Genomic DNA, 26,315 nt, shown 5'->3' on the forward strand with positions numbered 1-26,315 from the left:
CAAAGATAGTGCTCGTAATGAATTCATTGATCACTTTCACTTCCTTCAGTCATGTCCAAAAAGTTTGTCCATATTATAAATCTTTTGGACACTCATAAGTCTGAGTTTGTGTGTGTGTCTCCAAGTCCATCATCATTTCAGTAACTTAGTTTATTCTTGTTTCAGGGCCGGCATTGATGATGTGGAGACAGACGTGGTGGAGATCGAGGCAAAGCTGGACAAGGTATGGACCCCCCCCCCCCCCCCCCCCAACTCCCGTACAGATGACGAAATCAAATATGTTTTCTTTTGACTGAATCATAATGCTTCCCTGAAAAATGTCATCAGTGCTTAGTTGATGTGTGAACTTGAATTGGTTTTCTTTGCATCAGTCCATTAAAACCAGATGTGCTGTGCTATGTCCAATTGGCTCGCGCGTAGCTAAACAACAGTGCACGCGTTGGAGTCCAATATAGAAACATTACAGTCGCCTGTTGTTGCTCCACTGCCATTTTTGCCTGTGTCAGCAATTTTAGTTCATGTCAAAATAGATCAATGTTAATTAATATAAAAATGATCATAAATAATTGTTGGGTTGGTTAAACAAACTTGACATTGGGAATACATTTCCCTCTGCATTATTGCCATGCGCTTTTAATATGATTTAGTGCTTTATGTAAAGTGAAAATACATGGCTCGTTTTCCCCTGGGAGTCTCGGAGCTGAGGTAATGTCTCTTTTGATAAACCAATAGATGTTTCTGAGTCAGATTGTATTAACTGCACTGCATCATGAGTTTCTTGTCATGATAATTTAATATGATGCCAGAATGCACGACACTTTTGTATTACTTAACCTTATTTTTGTACTTTTGGACCCGCAGAGACATATAAAAACTTGTTGGTCGGACATTTCATTATTCCAAGTGATTATAAATCAGCAATGGCAGTCGACGTTCATTTTTTTGTTCCTGTCCGTCCAAATATGCCTTTGCGTGAAATCAACTTGAATTTTTAGACATAACAGCTCAATCATGCTCAAGTTTGCCTGTCATATTATGAATTTGGTCTTCAATAACATTTGCAATTTTTAAATGTCTCCCGCAGCAGTTAAATTAGCAGGCTGGTGGGTGACACATCACATCCACCCCATCACATAATTTTGCTCCAAGCAAGTTTGATCCCTCCACTGAACTTTGAATGATGACTTGAGGTTCCATTTGGGTCATTTATTCTGGCAGCGGGGGGTCCTTACACTGCCTGAGGTGTATTCTGACAGCATAGAAATCTAAATAAAATGGAATGAATTACACTGTAGTTGCCTAATTTGATAAATTTGATATTCTCATGTGTCCTTCAACAACCAAATCTGCTTCTACTTTGACATATTTTACAGTTTGCTATGGTTTGAAGGTTCTCCATTACATTTTTGCAGTGTCAGTCAATTAACACAACCTATTTGGTCCGATTTGAGCAGATGTAGCGATGTGACTCCCCTGTGGTTCTTTCAGCCCATTTGTTGACAAGCTGACACATATACTGTGCCTGTAATGGCCATGTTCGGACCCTGGGGGGCTCGGTGCAGCACGCGATGAGATCACATTGCCCCCCCCGTCAGATAACTCACTAGACTAGCAGATATGTTGTGAAAGAGCAAGGCAGGAATTGCTGTTGTGTTGATTCAGACATAAAATTGACTAATGTACATTTAATATTAATGCTTTATGTCTGATGCTGGTATTACTTATGCATACATACATACATGTTAGTCATTCCATCTTACGTGTCTCACCAGTTCTTCCATAAGTGGCCAATGTTTACTTATCTGTAAGCTGCCACTAAACTACAGTGACCTCACGTTGGCTGATGCTGATGAGAGTTTGCACGAGATGCGATGTTTTATTCACTCCTTCCTCTGCATAGCTTGCAAGTTCTCGGCAACACACTCTTTCCAAGTGTTAAAGACTGTGCCACTCGAGTGCGTAATATTACCCGCAAAGTGGGAATGCATAGTTTGCACTCTTTAGCTGTCTGCACCCCATAATTTACATGTTTACACCCTCAAAGACGACTCCCTTGTTTGGGATTTAGCTTGTGATGGGAACATTTGGCTGAGTTATTTAACTGCCTGAATTCTCCGTGTGGAATTACCCAATCGACATCTTTTGTTGGGAGGGTTCTGTTTTTTTAGTTGTTTTATTTGTTTTGCCTCCCCGCCCTGTATTTTTATTATTTGTCCAAAGTTATACGACCATTATAAAATTAATTGCATGTTTATAATTGAGAAAATAAATCACAAATAGCTTGTTTGCCATACACAGCGCAGCAATGTATGATCAATATGTAACTTGACTCAAGTTCCACTTTTGAAAATGTCAAAACAATCTATATAAAGTTACTGACATGAGCTGTTCAGTTTGCCGGAAATGAGTTCTGTTGAATGAATGAGAAAAAAAAAGCATTTGAAAAATGTTGGCAAAGAAACATTCCGATTGACCCAAGTATGCTTAGAAATGTTTACGAGTGTGTCTCTGTGGGACTCTTCATCTCTAAAATGACAAGCACAAGTAAGTGCCTTAAAAGAATGTAAGATGGAATGTTCAGGATGTTAAGCATGTACTATTTACACTTAGACGATCATCCTGATTTGTGTCAAATGTCAATTTAGCCATTTGGAAGAAAAATAATGAAGTTCATTTACATAACACTTAAAAAAACAATTGAATTGACCACATTTGTGTTTTATTTGCAACTGCCAATCTACCTAAGCTTTCTTTGACTTATGTAATCGCTGCGACTATTATTATCATCGCTGTGTCGCATTTTTTTTTTTTAAATAGAACACATCCTCAATGGGTTTTTAAAATGTCCAAATTTGTATTTGCTCCTCTTAGCTGGTGAAGTTATGCAGCGGTATGATCGAGGCCGGCAGGGCCTACGTCAGCGCCAACAAGCTTTTTGTGAACGGCATCAAGGACCTGTCCCAGCAATGCAAGAAAGAAGAGATGGTATCGGTGAGTGAACGCCTGTCACTTCTGTTAGCATGTCGGGCACACAAACATACAAATTCCAAATGTAGGTCGAGGTCTTCCTCGCATCCCTCTGACTCGAACAGGACATTCCGGCGGTTCCCCACGTGAATCAAACAAGTAGAGCTGTATAAACAAGTATTGCCTAGACATGGAGACATCCAGGCTCCCAGAAAATGGGAGCGTCGGGGTGTCTCGATGTCTTTTGGGTTATCTTGAAATGAAATCAGATGCTTGCTTCATGTAAAATGTTTTTGTGTTTGTAGGACTGCCTTGAAAAGTGTGGCGAAAGCCTCCAGGAGATCGTCAACTACCATATGGTGAGAACTGTTCTTCTTTTACAATAGACTTGAGCCAGACCGGACGAATAAACACGAAGGAGCATTTTTGTCTGCTGTCTTAAAAAAGCATTAAATGCATCCATGTCTTCTTAAGATGCCAAGACATTCACTTTCGAGTGGGCTCACTATTGCATAAAACACACACACAGCAGAGCCGATATAAAGTAGAGGAATTAATTCACACATCAAATGGTACGGGGATCTTTTAATAATAAGGTAGAAACCAGATTTGCTGATTAGTCTGCTTTGTAGGTGGCTCTGCATACCGCTGCTTGTATTCATGAGGTTCCCTTTTTTATTTTATTATGTTTTAATCACGCAGAAGGCTTTTATGTTTTGTTCCCCCCCTCCCTCATTTGCTAATAGACTTCCCCACCTCGCGATTTCATTGTTGCCTCTTCTCTCGTGACATTGTTCTGGCCTTGGCAGCTTCTGTTTTTAGTATACGCTTGAAGGGCATCACAAATGAAATTCAAAAACCCAGACGTAGGCAAGTAGGCAACAATAAAAAATGTTTGTCCTACTGTCATTGTTCAACTGTATCTCTCTCCCCTTTGACTCAATTCCCCAAGGGTCAATCCCATTTGACCTCTCTAAGCTTTTCAAATCAACTCAATGTGTGCTGAACACAAGAGGATCTATCAGCTCAGTTTGATTTAATCACTCTTTGTGTTTGGTGTAACATTGGGTTTAATGGGGTTGGTGATGACAAAAATACTCCGACCGTCATCTGCTTACGTGCCTAATTGTGTTCTCTGTGTACCATCTTCAGGCCTATTCTCCCTTTTTCTGAAACCTCACATCATGCTAATGGTGCAGATAGAGACTCACCCACCCTCTCTATCTTTAAAAACATTTTTGAAATATTTTATGATAACATATTTCCAACCTTGTACATGGTCCGGATTTAACTACAGTGTCCCAAAATTTTAATAACTTTGACTGCTCGAATAAGTGCAATCCAGATGGCCGGCTTTGTGACTGATCCCTTTTCACATTTTTTGAAGTAGTTGAGGAACTGACTGAATTCATGTATTTATTGCCTTAATTTTTATATTTTATCATACTTAAACATAAGGAATTTGCTTGTCAGCAACTGTTGTGCAGGCTTGGCCTGCTGCCTGACGTCCATAGTAACAAACAGGGAGGGTCTTTGAACGTGACACGAATGTTTCAAGGCAACGTGAGTCGACATGATGATATGTGGGGGTCACGCCCAACAGGACACCATAATCCAAAGCAGGTTTGCGTGGAACTTTTGGATTACTGGTGTTCCTTTTGAGTGAGCCTGATGGAGCTGCTTTAGATTTCAGGGTGGGCTGGCAACCTCACCACTGTGGAAAGTACCAAGCAATTCCTAGCACAGCACTAATTGTCCTGTAACTGGAATTTGTTGATGCAAATTGAATTTATCATGTCAGACAATGAAAAAATAACCGATTAATAACCTATTTGCTGACCTTTGTTAGAAAAACAGGAAATGAAACACGAGTAGTCCAAGACAACATGGAAAATTGAGTGTTATTTGGTAAACAAAGGTTGTATTGTCAAGCCACAAACTCATAAAAGCTTAGCTTGTTGACTTGTTACTCACTGCAGCAGTTACCCTGTCATGCTGTTTTCCCACCATTTGGAACATTTCAATTCTGCAGTTATCACGGTTGTTTATATGATTATTCATCAGGACTTTAACTATTGACGGTACGGTGTCAATGCATTTCTAATATGATTGTGCTGTTCCTGCACAATCAAATGAGCTCCAACACAAGAGCAGCATTTATAAAGATAACATTGCCTGGGTGAGAGAGACATTGTTCCTGTGCCTTTTCTACCTCACGTCTCCTCCCCATACGTATGCATAGTTACTTCCAAAGGGATACAAGTTTATAACGCCACCTTGTGGTTATACAAGAAACTACAGCTTGTGTCTCCCAATGACATTGAGCGAGCGGTGCAGAAAAATAAATATTGCACACCACCAAACGGAAATGTGACAAAATGCACTTAGACCAAGTCTCAAGTTACTCACAAAGGGACCGGGTCGGTTTAGTTTAAAAAAAAAAATCTATTATTCTTTTGTGTGAATGGCAACAGGTATCTTATGTCCTCTGTCTTCTCTTTCCACAGATTTTATTTGATCAAGCTCAGCGGTCAATCAAGCAACAGCTTCACGCTTTCATTAAAGAGTAAGCATTCCATTGGATTTTCCTATTGGCCTAAATTATACCTATCAAATATTTCAGGTCTTGTGAGTTTAAATACGCTGATTTATGTGTTGCATGCTTCTTCACGATAGTGACGTGCGCAAGTTCAAGGATACCAAGAAGCAGTTTGATCGCGTTCGAGAGGACATGGAGCTGGCTCAGGTGAAGAACGCCCAAGCCCCCAGGAACAAGGTCCATGAAGCGGAGGAGGCCACGCAAGCTCTCGTTCTCAGCCGTAAAGCCTTCAGGCACCTCGCCCTGGACTACGTACTACAGGTGGGCTACATACATACTGCCATACAAAAAGTGTCCACAAGGTAGCGCTAATGATCCACAGCAAGTTCATCTAAATGCATGAAACACTGGCACTTTTTCCACCAATCGCTTCATTAGATACATAAATTAAAGTTTTGTTTTCTTTCCTGAACAGATTAATGTGCTTCAGGCCAGGAAGAAGTTTGAAATCCTGGATGCGGTGAGCCCACATTTATTTTCCTTAGTTTCACATCGATACTGCTCAACTTGCTTGTATGAAAAAAAAACTGCATGTTTCTGTGATGACAAGTGGAAGCTTCTCAATCTGTACAGATGCTGTCCTTCATGCGTGCCCAGTATACACTTTTTCAACAAGGCTTCAACATTCTGGATGAGATTGACCCCTACATGAAAAAGCTGGCTGCCCAGGTAAGGAAAACCAAATACTATTGCTCACGCACATGACAGAACTCCTTTGAATAAGGTTTTTAGCAACCCTTCCTCCATTATTATTTGAACGTGCTGCTTCCAGATGTCAAAGCATCTGGCGGTTATTTCATGTTCCACCTTAATTTGGCTCCCATTTCCATCTTATTCGCTCCGCTCTGCTTTGTGCAGTTGGATCAGCTCGTCATCGACTCAGCGGTGGAGAAGAGGGAGTTGGAGCATAAACATGCGCTCATCCAGCAAAGGGTGAGAGAACAAGACATCTTTAACTTTCGGTTGCCTTTTGTTTTATTATTAATACTAGTGTGGTTGTTATTATGATTATTATTTATTGTCAACCACTATAAATTCGATTTTTCTGTTAAACATTTACAATGTGTTAATTATTGAGTATTGAAATCTCAAACCATATGTTTAAATGGCGTCAGACATACTACAGATTTTTTCCATAGAATTTCAGATTCTTCCTCATCTCACTGTGCTCAATTTTCACTTTCTTTTGTAGCTAATTGGTCAACTTGAAAGGGAAAAGCAGCTCACATGGAGTCACTTTGATATATTTCATGGGTCAAGCCGCTGAATTAAAGCTATTGTTTGCTTGGCGATGCCTCACAGAGATAATCCATCTGTTGGGGCAGTAGATACCAACAACTTTTCTGTTTTTTGGCCTGATTTAGCCCATCCCTCACATAAAATTAGCTGCCAAGGGAAGGCTTAATGCCAAACTTGATGAACAAGGCTGTTCATCTAAGCTGTTTGAAAAATCACAATGTCATCTAATGTGTGTGTTTGTCTCCCTCTGCCTTCGATCGGTCGCATTCTTCTTCAGACTCTGATGCAGGTGAGTTTGTTTTGCCTTCATACTAAACATGACTTGAGCTGTTTTGCGTCTCGGCACATGAATCTCTGCAGACATATCCGACAGATGGATAATACAACGTTTTAGTGCCTACAAATGTGTTAGCGTTTAATTTGTGTCTGAAGGAATTTAATATAAGTCAATGTGATGAATGTGTACTTTTGTGTCACGACATTCCCAATGAAACGGTCTTTAGGGTTATTATTGTTTGGCGGTGTGATTTCACTGAACATGTGTGCATGTCTGTGTGCACTTGGCATGTCTGCCTGTTTTGGCGGTCGCGTGTGTGTGTTTCCCGCTCACACACACAGACATAAACACGCCATCTGCAACAAACCCATTGATTCAGGTTTATGGTCATCGCATTGTGGCTCCCTCTATAAACTTGCTCTGAATAGATCAGTCACTCAATCTGTTCTACTTTGCAAATAAAAAAAAACAGACACAGACACACACACACGCATGCACACACATAATTTTGTCTTTGTGATGAAAATTTTGGACACACTGCATTTCCTAAAACTCTAACAATGACAGCCAAGTGAGTGATAGCGAGCGTATTATAGTAAGGTCAAGGCAGTGTTTCCCAACCTTTATTGAGCCAAGGCTTATATTTTACATTCATCTCATGGCATACCACCAAGAAAAATAGCACAAAAAATACTGATATCATCATAATCTTATATTTAATTTAATATTCCTGCAGCAAGTCATGACATGTATGAATGACAACAGGTGGATTCACAGATTTGTTACCTTCTGCCATTTAATGGTATTTAATTGTTCTTGCCTGTTGCTGGCATTGATAATTAAACATAGAATTATTACTATAAATTATTTTAGGAAGAAATTAGTTGAGCCAGAAAGAAGTTAGACTAGTGTTGCTCATTTCCAGTCATGGCCGGCAGATCGAACAGTAGGTGGTCTGAGCTTTTTGTTTTCACTTTCATTTTAAAAAATGTGGCATTCTTTAGTTTCCTCCTCTTATTTGGTGTTTCAATCCCCTCATTGTTGTTTTTTTGTCAACTCACAGGCTTTGTTGTGATTCCGCATGATCGTTTATTCCCTTTTTATTTTTTTTCCCGCAATCGATCAATCGGATTGTCCGCTGAAAGAGCCGCTCTGCGCTGAGCTGTCAGCGTGCACCATAATGCAAAGACTAATCCCGCTAAACCTCACAGATTGGGATTACGACCGAGGCGGGAATGGGACTGTTATTCTGAGTAGTACCGCAGCTGGCCTGACACTCAGATGTGGATGAGATGTCATTGGAGAGATGAAGAGAAGTTTTAACCCACTTTCTTCTCATCATAGCCAAACGCAACTGAAGATATTAGCGCACGTAGTAAACAATCCACTGGCGTTTATATATGAGGGAATTCATTATTTTCACTAGTTGTAGCTCACTATGTGGCCTGTGACAAAGTGCCTTTGACACAATGGCGGGAGAAACATCTGCAAAAGAAATTGAGGAAAAGCAGCAGAGAATGTTCGCCACAAGTCTTTTGACACAATTTCCCCCCATAAAGAAAAAGTTCTTTTTTTTTTTTTAAACTCCAGGAAGCCACGAGACAGCCGACTTTGTGAATAATAGATGAAAGCTGCTATTTTTTGATGGCCATTACATCAATGCAGTAGACGAGAGGATTGTGAAGTTGAATTAGGGTGAGGTGTGAAAGACTACAATACAAGTTGTAAACGAGGGTGCAGGTGAGGGAATGAAGGCAGGTGCCTTCGCCCTCATGCTATTCCCTATATTTTTGTTGTTGTGCAAAATCGGTGCTTATTCCTTTCGTTTGTTCTAAACTCCTCCCTGCTGTCCTTTCACGGGCGTCTTTTGTGTACAGGCGACTTAATTGTGGCTCCCAAGAGGATTGTTGCCTTACTTTCCTCTGCCTCCATTTCTCCAGCATTTACGACTTTGTTTTGTGTGCGAAGCGGGTAGTGAAAACAAATGTTTGGATTGAAATTGCACAGAGTGACTTTTGGCAAATGAGAGGGTGAAAATGCAATCAGGCGCCACAACATTAATGATAGTTGGTGATGATACAAATATATGAAATCACCTGAAGTTAAGCAAAGTAACTGCACAGCAGTTCTTCACCATTGCAAACAGCAGCAATTATAATAAATAATAATCAATTGTTAGCCCATAGCATAATTGGCAAATTGTTTTTGTGACGATTTTAAAATTGTTTTTTTATTGGTTATCAAAATGATCAATTAATTCAGTAATTAATTAGTTGTGGATGAATCGATTAAACCTTCCGCAGCTAGGTTACAATAACTATAATAATTAAATCAAACATTAGTTCTTTGCAAAGTGAAATATATATATTCTTAATTCTCACATGTGCCTGGTGAAATGAAGCAAATGCAATATGCATTTATACTTGATGCAGATTAATGACAGTAACAACTAATTGACTTGGTCGCATATTTAGTGGTGGACTATTGAGATGAGACTCTTTCAGTGCCTTAATATGATAATCTTTATCGTAACATGGAATATGATATTAATTTCCCCCACTTTCCTGTATCTTTTAAACAATTGTTTTATATCACACCGTGTCACATGTCTCCGTAGCAGCTTTGTGGTGCGCTACCCTTGTGCAACTTGTGTGCTGCGTTCTTCAGGTCGCGACTGATTTAAGGTGGGAAGCGGGGGCTCCGTGCCGGTGCTGGGGGAGCCATAATATCAGCTTGATTAGGCAAGAACACTTGTCACCTCCACGGGCAGATGGAAAGCCAACTCCACCATAAAAGTGAGGATGTAGCCCCGAGCTTGACAAAGGGAGGGATGAAATGTTTGATCCCCCCGATCCGGCAGCCGCGGTGGGGTCACGGGGGCAGCGAGACCTCACAGCTGTATGCAAATGAAGCACCCGTGTCGCTTCCACGCGGCGTGCCAGTGTGCAGACCAGCGCGTGGAGGTTGAGGAACGACACGAGTGGGCTGCCGTTGGTCTCAATGGATGAGGGCTGCGCTAGTTTCCCGATATTAAGATACCTTTTTTCCTCATCCACATTTCTTCAGAAAGACAACTCTAATTTATTTATTTATTTAATATAACTTTTTAATGATAAAATTTTTTTGTAACATGCTGTTGGAAGTCACTGTTGTAAAGATGAAGATTCTTGGACGGCTGAGCTATCCACTGGTGAGAAAAGTTATTTGCTTTAGCTGTAGTTGTAATAGTGGGAGTATTGCGAAATCCTTTTGGTTGACGCTTGCGTCACCTGCTCTTGTTTTGAAAACTCGTAAACCTGACCCGACTTGTTTTGTTCTGTCATTGCTGTCTATGGAATGGTATTGTAGTACTATTATCCAAATTTGTATGATTTTTTTAATTTTTTTTTATAGTGACTTATTGTCACTGTAGCCTGATTGTACTGAGCCTGGGCAGAAATGTCTATAATGTTATTTGCTGTGCAACTGTTCAGTGATCATCCAATCACATTAACTGTCTAAAGAAGCCCTCAACAAAGGGAAAACATGACCTCGGAGCTGTCTTTTATGGATCTCATTTCCCGTCTTTTTGTCGTCTCCCTCTTTGAGCAAGTGGCTTGCAGCGGATTTCATTCCCTTTCTGTGGAATTGCATCTTAGCGTTGAAACTGAGAGGGTGACTTGACAAATAGAAAGACACAGACTGTGCGGTAATATGGAAAGGTAAGCTGAGGAACAGATGGCCTGGCATTCACCTCTGCACAATGGAAACTGCACCTGAACTGAGCAGTTCACTTGTCATTTGAGTCACCCAACTCTCACAATGGAGTCACTGTCGCCGACAGTTGCGTCGTTCCTTCTCAATATATAATTAGCGTGTAAGTCGTCTAAACGTAGACGCCAAATACGATCTTATCTATTCTCTAAAATCTAAACCATCAGCAGTGTTTAATGAATGAGCCACTCGTTACAAATGAGTCAGGAACTTGATTCCAAACTTGAGCAATACATAATTTAAGCAACATGTCTCCACAGGACTTTTCCTACGATGACCCCAAATTGGAGTTCAATGTGGATGCTCCCAATGGTGTCGTCATGGAGGGCTACCTCTTCAAGAGAGCCAGCAATGCTTTTAAGACCTGGAACAGGTAAAGCCTGACTGACTTGAAAATTTTGGATGGTAACTGCAATACTTTGCTTTTACCTGGTTTAATTTCCCCTAACTTCATGCCCCCTCTCCCCACAAGGCGATGGTTTTCCATACAGAACAGCCAGCTGGTCTACCAAAAGAAACTTAAGGTACAATTAGGCTTTGTGAATGTATCTCATTCAGTGGTATGAGTTTTGTGAAGATGAATTCTGATCTCAAGCTGTCACTAAAATTCTAACTGTGACGCTGCTCTCCTCCAATAACAGGACTCGTTGACGGTGGTAGTGGAGGACCTGAGGCTGTGCTCCGTCAAACCGTGTGAAGATAACGAGAGGAGGTTCTGTTTCGAGGTGGTTTCACCCACCAAGTAAGTGTAAATATGTACAGTGTGGCCCAACACGCAGTTTCGTCACAAGTCACCATCAAGTAATTTCGTTGCTGAGTCATCTCATGTTCAAACCTAACATTGTGTCTCCATCTCTAACTCAACTCATGTAACAAAACACACATTATGATTCAACTAATAGCAGTTCAGTTGTGTGGAATGTGAAAAGTCGCTCTCCATCCCCTTGTAGAAGCTGCATGCTCCAGGCTGAGTCCGAAAAACTGAGACAGGCTTGGATCCAAGCGGTTCAAGCAAGCATTGCCTCAGCTTATAAAGACATCGCTGACAACTACTACATTGAGGTATGAATCAGGGCCGTGTAATTAACTCTGAGCCACATATTTGAACTGTAATTATATTTTTTGTATCCCTTGTCTCCATAGCGCCTGGATCGCACAGCCTCACCTTCCACTAGCAGCATCGACTCAGCCAGCGAGCCCAGGGACAGGGGGGAGAGGGCAGATAAGGCAGTTCGGGGAGGTGGTGAAGGCCTCCTCCAGAGGGTGCAGAACTTGCCGGGCAATGAATTGTGCTGTGATTGCGGCCAGAGTGCTCCCTGCTGGGCCTCCATCAACCTCGGAGTGCTGCTGTGCATCGAGTGCTCCGGGATCCACAGGTTCACCTTCTGACTCTATGCAAAAAATTGTCCCAACTGTGAGATAAACTCAACGCATAGTAATAAAAATCATTCGGTTTTTATGTATAATTTTTTTTCAAGAAGGTCTTTTAGCACTATTATGCTATTATTGCTCTAAAGGGGTAAACTAAGTCATTTTCTTTCATTTTATATATACCTTAATGTGCAATTTCGATATGTTCAGAGATAAAGATGTAAGATAATTAAAGTAGTAAGACACCTACAAATAAATGACCAATACAATAAAAAAAAGTCTCATTTGGCATTCAACTTTTTCTTCCAGGAGTCTCGGCGTCCATTGCTCTAAAGTACGATCACTGACTCTTGACTCATGGGAGCCAGAACTACTCAAGGTAAGTCGTTCTTCTGTTTGTGTTGTTCATTAAACTTCGAGTTACGAAATTCCAGCAATTTTCTAAGTGGGAAAGTTGGTAAATGCAAGCAAAGCGAGGATTAGCATTATCGAGCATTATTATTTGAGTGACATTCTTAGACGCCCATCTTTCTTGCTCTTGTGTTCAGCTGATGTGTGAACTAGGCAACACTGTGATCAATCAAATTTATGAGGGAGCCTGTGAAGAACTTGGGGTAAAAAAGCCCGCACCATCCAGTACAAGGTCAGTGTGTGAACGGGGATATCACTACTTATCATGAACAAATTTAAAGAACGTCCACTTTGTTGCTCCAGACAGGAGAAAGAAGCCTGGATTAAGTCCAAATATGTGGAGAAACGCTTCCTAAAGAAGATGAGCGGGAGTGAGGCGTTGGTGGAAGGTGAAAGGAAGTCCCGACCGTGGACGGTGAAGAAGTGCCAGCGACACAACAGCTCGGTCCGGGCGCCAAACAAAGTCCGCAGGAAGTATCACCGCTACGAGCCCGGCAGTGCCTCACCTGCCAATCTCTCAGCAGGTGAGTTGGGCAACAAGCCTTGTGGCTGTTTTGTCATGATGAGCCACTTCAAAACCAACTTGAGTCTTTTACTCTTGTGAACGTTCGGCAGCAGCGGCAGCCAAATTTCGCCGGGATTCCCTCTTCTGTCCGGATGAGCTGGACTCCCTCTTCTCGTACTTTGACACGGGCTCGGGTCCTCGCAGTAAGTGCACTTGGTATCACTCCAGCGGGGCCATACGTTGCCCGCCCTTTGACTAAACGTATTAAAAGTGAAATCAAAAGATGGCGCACGACGAGGTATCTTATGTAATAATTAACGTGTCCGCGGTTTGGCATGGTTTGGCCCCGCAGGCCTGAGTAGCGACAGCGGCCTGGGAGGAAGCACTGACGGCAGCACCGACATCCTGGTGTTTGGTTCTGTGGTGGACAGCGTCACCGAAGAAGGTACGTTGAGGATCCCTGCTCTTTTTACGTGACTTTTAAAATTGTCATTTGCATTGCAACAAGCTGAACTTTTGTTGCCACCAGACGAGGAATCAGAAGAGTCCTCCAGTGGTGAGGTAGAAATTGAACAGGAAGTACCATCAGACCCTGAGGATCCCAGGGAGATCCATCCCGGCGCGCTGCTCCACCGCTCGTCCCGTCTGCACAATTTGCCCCTCATGGCGGAGGCGCTGGCTCACGGCGCAGACGTTCACGCTCCAAGTGAGGAGGAGGATGGGAAAACGCCACTCATACAGGCCGTAATGGGGGTGAGGAGAACTTTGTTTTGTGAGGGGAGGGGGATTTTGAGAGCAGCATTTCTAATGTGTACTTCTCTGTCAGGGCTCTCTGATAGCTTGTGAGTTCCTGCTTCAGAATGGAGCTGATGTCAACCAGAGGGACATGAGGGGGAGAGGCCCATTGCATCACGCCACCTACCTGGGACACACTGGGTATGAGGACGTATTATGTGTCACTAAGTGATTTCCTTCCCGGAATTAGGGAATAATCATACTTCAAGCATCTCGTATTTGTGTTGTCCTGCAGCCAGGTGTGTCTGTTTCTGAAGAGAGGTGCGTCGCAGACAGAGGTGGACGAGCAGGGCTACGACCCGCTCAGCATTGCTGTGCAGGCCGCCAATGCAGACATAGTCACCCTGTGAGTGAGCTCGCGTTTTTTTCCAGGATTGGGCAAAGGATAGCTCAGGGGTTTGCATATGGACCATTCCATTCTCAATCATTCATCTGGGCCGTTGAACACTTCTCGTTGCATTAATTCAGCTGGGTTACTTTGCAGTCCAAATATATTATTAGTTTAGTTCATTAACTGTTTGATGTATTGTAAATATATATATATATATATATATATATATATATATATATATATATATATATATATATATATATATATATATATATATATATATATATATATATATATATATATATATATATATATATATATATATATATATATATATATATATATATCTCCATCGAGTAAGGCAAGTCCTAAGAAGTCAGCTCAATGGCAAGAACAAGTCCCTAGCCATTAACAGCTACGCCCTACCAGTAATCAGATACCCTGCAGGAATCATACGGTGGCCAAAGGAAGATATACAGACCACAGATATCAAGACACGGAAGCTCCTAACCATGCATGGAGGGTTCCATCCCAAGTCCAGCACCCTGAGACTGTACACTAGCCGTAAAGAAGGAGGCCGAGGACTAGCGAGCGTGAGAGCTACTATCCAAGATGAAACATCCAAGATCCATAAGTACATCAGGGATAAGGCCCCAACGGATCACGTGCTCAGTGAATGTCTCAGACAATGGGCATCAAAGGAAGATGAGGTGCTGGAGGGACCATCATGGGAGGACAAGCCCCTACATGGGATGTACCACCGAAACATAGCTGAAGTAGCTGATATCCAGAAATCCTACCAATGGCTAGAAAGAGCTGGTCTGAAGGACAGCACAGAGGCACTGATCCTGGCTGCACAAGAACAGGCCTTGAGCACCAGAGCAATAGAGGCCCAAATCTACCACACCAGACAAGACCCCAGGTGTAGATTGTGCAAAGAAGGTCCTGAGACAATCCAGCACATAACTGCAGGGTGTAAGATGCTGGCAGGTAAAGCATACATGGAGCGCCATAACCAAGTAGCTGGAATAGTGTACAGGAACATCTGTGCAGAGTATGGACTGGAAGTCCCAAGATCCAAGTGGGAAACACCTCCAAAGGTGGTAGAGAATGACCAAGCCAAGATCCTCTGGGACTTCCAGATCCAGACAGACAGAATGGTAATGGCGAACCAACCGGACATTGTGGTGGTGGACAAAGAGCAGAGGAAAGCCGTTGTGGTTGACATAGCCATCCCAAATGATGGTAACATTAGGAAAAAGGAACATGAGAAACTTGAGAAATATCAAGGGCTCAGAGAAGAGCTGGAGAAGACCTGGAGAGTTAAGACTTCAGTGGTACCTGTGGTCATTGGAGCACTAGGGGCAGTAACCCCCAAACTGGAGGAGTGGCTCAAACAGATCCCAGGAAAAACATCTGACATCTCAGTCCAGAAAAGTGCAGTACTAGGAACAGCAAAGATACTGCGTAGAACCCTCAAGCTCCCAGGCCTCTGGTAGAGGACCCGAGCTTGAAGGGAAAAAGATACCACCCACGGGGGGTGAGGAAAAAGTTTAAGTTATATATATATATATATATAGTACATATATATTTTTTTTAAATAAAATCGTTTTATCACTGGTTAAAAAAATTAGAATCAGGTGAAATAAGATCTGAAAATAGCATGAATTATTATATCATTAAACTAAAACACTACACTATACATTTTAGTAAACAAGGTTACATATTACGTTGTTAAGTAATTGGTTATTTAATTCAATTAATTTTATATATAATAATGATTTGTGTCAAGACGGGCCCAAAGTCAGCTGGGATACGCTCCGATCCTGATAAGGACAACAGTCATTGAAAAAAAATAAAATGTACATATAAATATAGAGGATAGATGGATATGACAAGAAATGAAGCAAATGCTGGAAAAAAACAAATGCTCATCTCATTTGTCGGTCTTTGTCCCGTCTGTCCTTCCAGCCTGCGTTTGGCACGGATGAATGAGGAGATGCGAGAGGCAGAAGCCCCCCTGGGACAACCAGGTCAATACCCCAGCACCAGCCCTACTGAGCAGCAGTACAGGAAGTGCATCCAAGAGTTCATCTGCCTCACCATAGAGGAGTTCTAGCCTCTCTAGATATAGAGTTCTCCTCTAGACACTGATGTCAGCTAGACTGAGGCTCACGGGCAACACAAACCCCCTGAAGGACCTTTTCTAACTCTTACTGGCTTAACTGCCCTCATGCACCTCAGATTTTCTGCTAGTTTCTGCTCACCATTCCACCCTAGCCACATCACACCAAGTCAAATGACATCTGCTTGTTGGTGTTCTGCTAACATCCTCTCACGCTGCGGTTTAACCTCTCATGGTAGGACTGTGGCGGCATTAACCCAGAGCGAACCATTTCTCCTCAGCTTGAGGTGTAAATAGTCTCATTTATAAGTGCTTCACCGTGTGATGAGGCGATTAACATTCATGAAAGAACAAAATCCGTATAAAGCGGTGTCTGGGAGGGATGTAAGAGTAAAACTGTGACAAAAAGACTGCATCGCTTTCAGGAGGAGAAAGCCTCGTCTGCTTTGTAGAGTGAGGACTGAATATAACATTATAATACATTTCTGTAAAAGAAAAAAAACTCTCGCTAAAATGAAGTATGGATTTTTCATGTCAACCTCATAATTTGATTTTGTCAGCCAAGCCCTGTCGTTGTTCAAACTTAATTTTGGGCTTGTTTAGCTGACAAAATACAAAAGAGAGTAATGCGCCGTCTCTTCCTGCTGCTTGCTTTATTTACTAGTGTCAGTCTGTGCATTTAGTCCAGAGGGCTTCATCCACAATTAAAGCACTTCTTAATACCAACATTTTTAATTATAGAAATCATCAATACCATACAACAGAAACAAATGACATAAAGGCAGAGGCCTTACAAACCAATTCTACTATGGCGGACATTTTGTGCATTATTATAGCTGTTTGCAATGGTGCTAATGATAATGAAATGACATCATCAACATAGTTAGTGGTTATGTTACGATATAGGCAGACTCAGTTTCTGCAGATATGTATTTCCTATTGCTAACTGAACACTTCGTTCAGTTGCCATAGAGACATGCTGCTAAAAACTGTGCCTGAGGTTTTTCTTTTGGATGATATGATGATTGAATTTTTATTATTACGCAGGACTGTAATCATTTAAAATGAATATTGCCTTCCCCCGCCATTCGCTGGGGATGATGAATAGCAAAAAACAGTAATAGACCGAAAAGGTCAATACTGTAATTGCCGTTGGTTGCCTCAAATGGCAGAAAAGCATTTTTGTCTAATAAAGCTCCTCCTCGAACTTCAACATAGTTCCTCGGTGACAACTGCAAAAAAAAAGGATAATGCCAATACAATATTTTTCTATTTGAAAACACAACAATACTGAATCAAGAAAATAATTTGTGACGAGCTACAGGAAGAGACGTTACAGAGAGGCTGTTAACGTTGGCAAGAATAGTCAATGCTTCATTTTTTTGAGTGCTAATACTGTGCACTTTTCCTATTTTCAGTATTATAATTTTATTATGTCATAGTTTGTTTTCAGGTAATCTTTCTTTTCTCAAGTTATCGTCTGTTCTCCGCTTGTCTATTTTATTTGTCTTCCCAGAGGAGCCGTGCAATGCATTCACTGATGCAGTTTATTATATTCTGTTAATGATTGTCTTTTTAGTCTTGAAATATTACTCGGAGACAAAAGTGTTTTTGATCGTATCTTGATGATAGCAGTCGTAGAACCCCAATTTCTTCACGTTTTCGGAATGTGGAAAGGCCTTACGTTACGTTTGACGATCCAATAATCAGCATTCAGCACTGAGAGATTTTCTGAGTTTATGGAAAGAAATGTATTTAGTTTACGGACTTTCATTCATTGTTGCATTTTATGGTGAGGAGGAGGTGATAAACCCATAAAACGTGAGCTCAGTGGTGAGGAGGAGGTGATAAACCCATCAAACGTGAGCTCAGTGGTCGGACGTAGCAGTTCGGAAGAATTTCGACTTCCCTGGAAAGCGAATGTGCTGCTCACTGCCCTTTAGTGAACAACAATGACTTCATGGCTATATAACCACACCTGCATTTTCTATACTTGTAAATACGCTTCCATGTTGCAATATCTGTATCAGTGAGATTATGGAGCACATTTTCCGGACATGTTTACACACTTTGTTAGGCTTCGATGCCGAATAGCCGACAGTGTTCTCTGCATGCTTTGTGGGCGAGTCAACACGATTGCCGCTCCTAGCATGCTGTGATATTTTTCTACCGTTTTGATCACATTGTGCAGTGCAGTCCTGTGGAATAAGCATGTACCAACGTGACCTCTCTAATGTCACAGTCAAAATCCTTTCCACAAGCAGTAATTTCATATTTTTTGTGCTTTTAGTTTCCTCTGCCAAAGACTTTTGAAGGGAAAGTGTCCGACCTTGTATTATATCACAAGTTTGTTTTTGTTTGGTTTTTCTTCAACGTGAAACAATTTCTGAGTAGATGCAGCTTAGTGCTACGATGCTTTGTGAAGTGACAAGAGTGGTAGAAACACTGTTGGTATGCTCACATGATTCAAAACAGAACTGAGATTCGCACATGGCAATAGTTACAGACTGCAAGTAGTACAAGTTTAGGGGCGAGTGCGAGCGACGCCCTCGAGGAAGTGTTCAGTGTCGTGTCCATTGTGTGTGTTGACAGTGATAAAAAAGGTGCTGTAAATAGTACACTCGTGTATTTCAACTCCGTGCTTGCCTCTCAGAGGGTCCATAGCGGGTCGTGACGCTCGGATCTGTTTCATGTTTGTCTTTTGATTCTCTTTCCAAAAACACCCAACAGTCTTGGAAATTGTTATTTCATGTCTTTAGACACACTGAGGCGAACAAAAAAAAAAGAGGAATACAATAAAAGTGAGAAACTCTTCATGAACTAACCCAGTCTGTACTTGCTTTCATTTCTCTTGTTCGCTTGCATTCTCTCGGCATTGTAGCATTATTTAAATTAGTTGCAAATTGATCCACTTTTCAATATTTGATTTCAGTGATTGCTCTGTGTTGGGAGACTGCTGCTTTTCAAATCTGCTCTAGAGTGGCCAACCTTTCCTAGAAACACTGGACTTATTCAAAGCATTAAAACAGGCTTATGAAAGTGAGCCGTAGCGTATTTAAATGCTTCATTTTAAAATTAAAATTCACTTTAGTGCTCAGTATCAAGCGGTGCAGGGGTTTTAGGCCCCGCAGCATTTCTGTGTGCCTTGAATAATTCAGCGTCTTCACTTGTAAAACATTCATGTGACCTCACAAGATTTTTTTTTTTTTTTTTTTTTTAACACCAACTATGAAATTTTTACTCACTTGCCAGGACTGTTTTAAAGCATCATTTAATATTCAAGGAAAGACAGCGTGGGACACTAACTGACATGTCATTGCTTTTCTCACCGCAGGGGTTGCCAAGGGCAGCAGAAGGGTTAAATCCTTACCACGGGATAGAGTGAGTGAAGCATCCTGGGCCGTCTCTTTGATACGTAGTAGTGTAGAGGGACACTTTGGTTCTTTCTTGTTCTGATTACGGTGTGTTTTGTCAGGGGTCTTTTGGTCTGTCTGGGGCAAAACATCTGGAGCCTGCTTGTCTTTTTGCAAAACATCACATACTTGAGGTCTTTATGTAATCACGAGTGTTTTTTGTTTGTTTTTTAAAGCACACAAGCGCTTAGCGTACCATCCACTCCACTGCTACATTTGAATACTAAACATGATGCAATCTGATTAATTGCCACCATACAAGAAATTAATTTGGTGTATGTAAATGATTCCCAACCACTGCCCTACAGCAGTTGGTTTGAAAATTATTCATGTATTTTTTTTGTCCCAGTGAATTACAGGCAGAACAATTAAATGCTCCTCCACTAGAGGGCAGAAGGGCGACAAACCCCATTCATGCACCAGAATGGTAAATTTGTGAGTAAATTGAGACGTAGTCATCATTATTTAAGTCTGTTGCACATATTTGTGTGCCTTTTTTTGTTTAGTGGAGTGCCATAAATATAATTAGCAAGTGCCTCGGCCCAATAAATATTGGGAAACTACTGATATAGTTAATATATAACGAACAGGATGCTCCCCACTCTCTTCCTAAGTATTTTCTTTTCTTCTGACCAAAATCGACTGTGATGCTAGATGTGGTAGAGCTATCATGTTTTCTCTTCAAAACAAATCACATGCTATGGGTGTGTCATGGTGCAAGCTTCATATTTTTCGTCCTCTTTTGGCAGCCACATCACAGCTATAATGATGAAAACGCCTTGACTTTCAGGTGACGTCTCCCGTGGTGAAGTCTTTCGCGAGTTTTCTCTTCTCGCATCTCTCCAGCCCGAGAAGCTGAGGAGGAGAAGTCTCCAGTTCAGCCGCTGCGAGAAACCTTAAGGGAACTTTTCACCGCCTCATCATCATCTTACAGTTTGGAAGCCAGCGCTTAGTATATACTCAAGATGGATGTAGGTCAAAACGTGACTTCTGTACAGTCCTCCAAATGGCTGACCTATTTCAATTCAGATGTTTGGATATCAGAAGGATCATTAAAGGCAAACATGGGAAACGATAAGACTATTACAGCTTTCATATTAAAATGTCAGTCAAACTTTTCCAAGGAAGTCAAATATTTGTTGCCATCATAAATGACCATTCAATGAAACACCACACCCTCTGACTTCAGTCCAGTTTTTTGTAATATTTGCCCCCTGAATGCATTTTACTCCCATTATTAATGCACAAGTTGCGCTCATGCCATCTGTGTGTCTTTTGTATACCCGCTCTGTGGTATGGAAACTGCTGGGGCTCGAATTTCCCCACCCCTGGGGATCAATAAATGATCAATCAATCAATCAATCAATCAATCAATCAATCAGTCAAAATGGCAGGTGACTAGCACTATATTTGAACTGCTGCCACACAAATGTTGACAAACATTGTGGTGTATATTTTTTTTATGCTGTAACACCGCCACACCAGAAAACGGCGCTAATGAACTTTCTGAGCATTTTTAGACACGCCCCGACGGAACACGAAGAATAAATCCGGAATTGAGTCTTTCGGTTCCGCTACTAAGCTACCCTTTCGGCGGTGTCTTCGTCCTGTCGGTTTGTGGTCTGATCGCTGAGACTACGGCCCAAATTCGTATCCAGGCCCGAATCCCCATTTTCACTAGGGTCTCTGGAGAGGTATGTCCAACACAACACATAATAAGAAACTCGTGCAATTCTTACGACGAAGCGCCATGGCTGCTAGCATTAGCCATATAAGCGCTGCACTGGCCTATGATAGCCATTGCTAGCTAGTTAGTGTTTACACACCAGATTCGGTATGGGCTTCACCGTAAAGGGTAGTCTTAACGGCTGTTTTGTAATAATGGAGTCACACGTTAAAACGTTAATTTAGCCGATTTGCTTCGAGTTTTTGCATTTAGCCACTCTTAGATGACACGAGTGACAACGCAACGAGCCTCGCGTGACGCGAGCTCGGCAGACGTTAGTGTCGGTTTTAAAATCATTCTACCTCCGTTTGGTGTAAGATCCCTAAGCCTACCCCTATATATTTTTAATTTCCGCTAAGAAACAACGAGAAGAAACATTTTCACATTGCTTGGCGGTCATATTGCCTTCAATCTGTGTTTGCCTGTTCTGTTTTTTTGTCAACAGATGAGCAACACCGGGAACAAGAGAGCTCCAACCACAGCCACTCAGCGACTTAAGCAGGATTACCTCAGGATAAAGAAAGACCCTGTGCCTTACATCTGTGCTGAGCCTCTGCCTTCTAACATCTTAGAATGGTACCACACTTTTGTGTTTCGGGGTACATTTCATATTTTAGACTTGCAACAAGTCGATGACATCAGGTCAAACCTGATCCCTACCAAGAAGGTTTTCTTGTCTTACTTCAAATGTAGTAGCACATGCAACATTTTCTCTTGTCTCCTGCAGGCACTATGTGGTGAGAGGTCCTGAAAAAACTCCTTATGAAGGTAAAAAAAACGTGTACAAATATTCTGTCAGGTTAATTACTGGTCTCATGATTAATGTGCTATAGTAGGTGTTCAGCTGTTATCGAAAAGTGGTTTCCATGTGTCATACATAATTATCACTGGTATTTTTGGTTTTCTGGCGCCACATGACCTTGACTTTCAGGATATTGCGTCTTTGAAATAAAAAAAAGGATGCATCAAGTTGTGATGAGTGTGTACTAAACTCATAAATCAAAAGAGAGACTTCCAATGTGCTGTATTGCAAAGTTTTCACACGTCACAGTAAACATTTTCATCACATTAGCAGTGGCGCTGGTGCTGCTGTTTCAGTTCATCTTAACCTTTTGAACCCAACAGTCGTTCATTATTAAGTAAAACGTCTTATTATATCTTGTGTGTTCATAGTTGCTCTTTAACTAAGCAAGAATATATTTTATCCGGATTAATCAAATCTAATTTCATACAAATTTCACACTCGGCTAGAATTAAATTGTTTATTCTAACAATCGCGTTTTTCCGACTTGTGTTCCTAATAGGAGGTTACTATCACGGAAAACTCATATTTCCTCGGGAATTCCCCTTTAAACCACCAAGTATCTACATGATAACCCCCAACGGCAGATTTAAATGTAATACAAGGTAAGCGGATACATTTCGTGTTTTTTTTTTTAAATTTTTTTTACTGGACTTAGTCACTCACAGTGGTGTCACGTTGCCGTGCTGTAACATTCCGTGTGAACCCACAGGCTATGTCTGTCCATCACGGACTTCCACCCGGACACTTGGAACCCGGCGTGGTCCGTCTCCACCATCCTCACGGGACTGCTCAGCTTCATGGTGGAGAAAGGACCCACCCTGGGCAGCATTGAGACCTCAGACCACACGGTGAGCCCAGACAAACGAGCGTGATCAAGCTCAGTGCAGCCTTATTACAATACAGTGCTATTTTTTTTTATTTTTTATTTTTATTTTTTTTTATTCCCAGAAAAGACAACTCTCAGCCCAAAGCCTCGCCTTCAACTTGAAGGACAAAGTCTTCTGTGAATTGTTCCCTGAGGTTGTGGAGGTGAGCCATCTCAACCTTGATATTTTCAGTGTTGGGCTAAACCATTTCTGATATTACAATTGCAATTTAAAAAAAAAAAAAAAATTGGACGTTTATTTTTTTCCCCAGCTCCTCTTTCAAGCTCACTCCAATATTTTGCATTTAAAAGATGATTTGAATTTGGGTTAATTGATCAGCCCTGTTCCTTAGCTTTGCTTATTTGTTGCTCTGAATTGCTGTTTATGTTCCGTCGCCAGGAGATGAAGCAAAAACAGAAATTGCAGGAAGAGCTAAACGCCCGCACTCAACCGCTCCCCCTACCCGACGTGGTGCCCGACGGCGACCCCCAGCAGGCTCATTACGGCCTCCCCGCCCTCAACGGAGGTCCCATCCCACTCGGCGGCGCCAACCCCGCCCAGGGCCTGCAGCAACCCAATCGCAACCATGGACTTCTGGGTGGAGCCCTCGCCAACCTGTTTGTGATCGTCGGCTTCGCCGCCTTTGCCTACACGGTCAAGTACGTGCTGAGGAGCATAGCGCAGGATTGAGAGTTGGACTAACGTCAAGTGGATGGGGACGTTGTGTCCCGGGACCATCGGGGACTCTGGAGGACAGAAAGCAGCCCGGCTGTGACTGTGGAGGAGGGAAACCAACGTGGCTCATGGGTTTTGGAGGAACAAAGTCTTTTACTCCTCTGCTCACAAGTTGCTTTTGTGACCTTTTCTCCTCCTCTATTGGCAAACGCATATCCTCCTGCTTTTATTTGTTTTTGTCAGCAAAATGTTTACACAGAGAGGGAACAGTAGACGCCAAGAGGCACATCAGCAACTAGTTGGCAACCTTCAATTACCTCAGTCAAGCAGAATTGTTTTTTTTTTCCTCTCTTTTTTTTTTCTATTTGACCGATTACACACCTCTAGCTAAAGTTAGTATTTTCTCAAGCACAAAAGGAAAGTCTTCATTGGCAAATGTATGAACCAGGAAGGTATGCCCCTCCCAAACACACACACGCGCACACACACACACAAATCAAACAAAGCGACCGGAGCGGACAAACCAGCTTCCTCCAGTCAACCCATGAGTCAAAATCAGTTGTGAACTCGGGACCAGCGCAGTTTGGGTTTGGTTTAGCCAACCACTCTTGCATCGCTCTGTACATACGCGTCCAATTTTGAGAACGCGTGAAGCGAATCTATATTTTGTTCTGTATAGTTTCTTTCTGATCAGTTTTGTTTTAATTTATAGACAAAGCCTTGGAGAGTGTAGTTGGACGACACAAAGTGTCCACATGACCGCTGATCATTGTACTGTTGTGCATTGCGTTTTAGTGAAGCTAGTGGACTTCTTTTTCTCACCAACCACACTTCCGAAATAAATGAATTATAAATGACGGTGTGTTTTTGTTTGAATGTGCAGCAAACTTGCCCTGGTGTCACACTTAAGATAAATGAGCCTGCATAGCGGCGCAGGGGTGTTTTCTAAACCCAACAGTGTGACAAATTGCTCTCAAAGCTTCCTGTTCACGTGAGCAGTTTTTTATGGGCACACCTAGATCAAACAGTGAGGCAATCCTTCAGTGACGTCTCTTTACATTTGCATTACCACTGAAGAGAAGCTTTGATTTGTGCTAATGTGCTTTAGCAGGTCGAGGTGTGTCATCACTGTATTTTTCTACAATATGGCAGGCAATTTAAAAAGAATTACACTAAAGAATACAATTTAATTGTTTGAGTGGGCCACATAATTGTGGCCTTTGGCAAGTTATAGATAATGTAGTGCGAACCCACCCTACTTTGAAACCCTAACCCTAGCTTTAAACCCTAACTCTCTTCACCCTACACTACTAGATTTCACCACCATATAGGCCACCTTATGTATTTACGCATAAATATTTATATTTATATATAAGTAATATAAGTAATATAATATAAGTAATATTTATTTACGCATTTGTTTGCATATGCATACAAAGCGAGATTCCAATTCTAAAAGAAGATTCAGGTACATGTTCACTCTTAGGATCGAACCAAGTTCTTTCCAAGCAAGAGCCCATGTCACTAACCAGTCGGCTATTTCAAATTGGCAGCCTTTGGCCGTCTGCACTCTTTTGTACTAGTGATGTGCGTTCCAGTTTGCATTGAACTGTATCTTTAGAATCGGTTCACTCAAAAGATTTTTTTGTACCTAATAACAGGCCACTTTATTAGGGAAATATCATGGTCAAAGGTCACAGGCGTCAAGCTCTAGTCCTCGGGGCCGCGTTCCAACATGTTTTCCAAGTGACCCTCGTTAAGCGCACCTGCGTGAAAAGTTTTAGCCACTTTCACGTTCAAAAGGAGCTAAAACTTTTCACGCACCTGCACTTAACGAGGGAATCACTCGGACACTCCATTTTCCGCCATTTTCAAGTGTACCTAATAACAGGCCACTTTATTAGGGAAAAATCATGGTCAAAGGTCACAGGTGTCAAGCTCTAGTCCTCTGGGCCGCGTTCCAACACCGCCATTTTCAAGTGTACCTAATAACAGGCCACTTTATTAGGGAAATATGGTCAAAGCTTAAAAAGTGCCACACCCGCCCTCACCCCCACTTTCTGATTGGCTGCTTGATCTGTGACGTCATTCAGACACTCCATTAGGTACACTGCCATATTAAGGGGTTCCTAATAACAGGCCAATTCATTAGGGAAAAAATCATGGTCAAAGCTTAATTGAAAGTGAAAAGTGCCACACCCGCCCTCATCCCCACTTTCTGATTGGCTGTTTGATCTGTGACGTCACTCAGACACTCCATTAGGTACACCGCCATTTTAAAGGGTTCCTAATAACAGGCCACTTTATTAGGGAAAAATCATGGTCAAAGCTTAAATGAAAGTGAAAAGTGCCACACCCGCCCTCACCCCACTTTCTGATTGGCTGTTTGATCTGTCACGTCATTCGGACACTCTATTAGGTACACCGCTATTTTCAGGTTCGATCACGAAGATTCAC

General features: G+C 41.8%; 2 protein-coding genes across 9 annotated transcripts in view; both read left to right on the forward strand.

Annotated features, from left to right (window-relative positions):
- acap3b (ArfGAP with coiled-coil, ankyrin repeat and PH domains 3b) overlaps nucleotides 1–20,864 on the forward strand; it is a 35,692-nt gene extending 14,828 nt beyond the window's left edge. Inside the window, exons 2-26 of one of the 8 annotated variants that reach the window (XM_088389019.1) lie at nucleotides 166–223; nucleotides 2,872–2,991; nucleotides 3,273–3,326; nucleotides 5,475–5,533; nucleotides 5,644–5,827; nucleotides 5,982–6,026; nucleotides 6,140–6,235; nucleotides 6,425–6,499; nucleotides 7,083–7,094; nucleotides 11,096–11,208; nucleotides 11,308–11,359; nucleotides 11,477–11,577; nucleotides 11,786–11,897; nucleotides 11,979–12,211; nucleotides 12,516–12,585; nucleotides 12,755–12,849; nucleotides 12,921–13,141; nucleotides 13,233–13,325; nucleotides 13,475–13,567; nucleotides 13,652–13,875; nucleotides 13,949–14,058; nucleotides 14,153–14,263; nucleotides 16,220–16,281; nucleotides 19,708–19,754; nucleotides 20,577–20,864. In XM_088389019.1, the coding sequence (XP_088245145.1) occupies nucleotides 166–223; nucleotides 2,872–2,991; nucleotides 3,273–3,326; nucleotides 5,475–5,533; nucleotides 5,644–5,827; nucleotides 5,982–6,026; nucleotides 6,140–6,235; nucleotides 6,425–6,499; nucleotides 7,083–7,094; nucleotides 11,096–11,208; nucleotides 11,308–11,359; nucleotides 11,477–11,577; nucleotides 11,786–11,897; nucleotides 11,979–12,211; nucleotides 12,516–12,585; nucleotides 12,755–12,849; nucleotides 12,921–13,141; nucleotides 13,233–13,325; nucleotides 13,475–13,567; nucleotides 13,652–13,875; nucleotides 13,949–14,058; nucleotides 14,153–14,263; nucleotides 16,220–16,281; nucleotides 19,708–19,754; nucleotides 20,577–20,645 (2,509 nt within the window). In that variant the 3' untranslated portion in view covers nucleotides 20,646–20,864. Of the gene's footprint in view, nucleotides 1–165; nucleotides 224–2,871; nucleotides 2,992–3,272; nucleotides 3,327–5,474; nucleotides 5,534–5,643; nucleotides 5,828–5,981; nucleotides 6,027–6,139; nucleotides 6,236–6,424; nucleotides 6,500–7,082; nucleotides 7,095–11,095; nucleotides 11,209–11,307; nucleotides 11,360–11,476; nucleotides 11,578–11,785; nucleotides 11,898–11,978; nucleotides 12,212–12,515; nucleotides 12,586–12,754; nucleotides 12,850–12,920; nucleotides 13,142–13,232; nucleotides 13,326–13,465; nucleotides 13,568–13,651; nucleotides 13,876–13,948; nucleotides 14,059–14,152; nucleotides 14,268–16,219; nucleotides 18,177–18,217; nucleotides 19,198–19,707; nucleotides 19,755–20,576 lie in introns of those variants that run through there. The other 7 variants (XM_088389017.1, XR_015861209.1, XM_088389021.1 and 4 more) reach the window with 7 other exon arrangements.
- A 453-nt stretch (nucleotides 20,865–21,317) lies between these two features.
- On the forward strand, nucleotides 21,318–24,715 carry ube2j2 (ubiquitin-conjugating enzyme E2, J2 (UBC6 homolog, yeast)). Its single transcript, XM_088389028.1, has 7 exons — nucleotides 21,318–21,480; nucleotides 21,958–22,088; nucleotides 22,240–22,280; nucleotides 22,817–22,919; nucleotides 23,027–23,165; nucleotides 23,266–23,346; nucleotides 23,583–24,715. Exons 2-7 carry the CDS (start codon nucleotides 21,958–21,960, stop codon nucleotides 23,871–23,873), a joined length of 786 nt encoding a protein of 261 aa, XP_088245154.1. The 5' UTR covers nucleotides 21,318–21,480; the 3' UTR covers nucleotides 23,874–24,715.
- The last annotated feature ends 1,600 nt before the right edge of the window (nucleotides 24,716–26,315 follow it).

Source organism: Syngnathus floridae, chromosome 11 (assembly GCF_059516105.1).
Source record: "Syngnathus floridae isolate MCC-2025c chromosome 11, RoL_Sflo_1.0, whole genome shotgun sequence".
In the NCBI taxonomy this organism is placed as follows: domain Eukaryota; kingdom Metazoa; phylum Chordata; class Actinopteri; order Syngnathiformes; family Syngnathidae; genus Syngnathus; species Syngnathus floridae.

Coding starts and splice junctions, on each gene's coding strand:
- ube2j2 (XM_088389028.1), top strand. CDS start 21,958: ATGAGCAACACCGGGAACAAGAGAGCTCCAACCACAGCCACTCAGCGA. Junction 22,089..22,239: donor CCTTCTAACATCTTAGAATG/GTACCACACTTT, acceptor TGTCTCCTGCAG/GCACTATGTGGTGAGAGGTC. Junction 23,347..23,582: donor TGTTCCCTGAGGTTGTGGAG/GTGAGCCATCTC, acceptor TTCCGTCGCCAG/GAGATGAAGCAAAAACAGAA.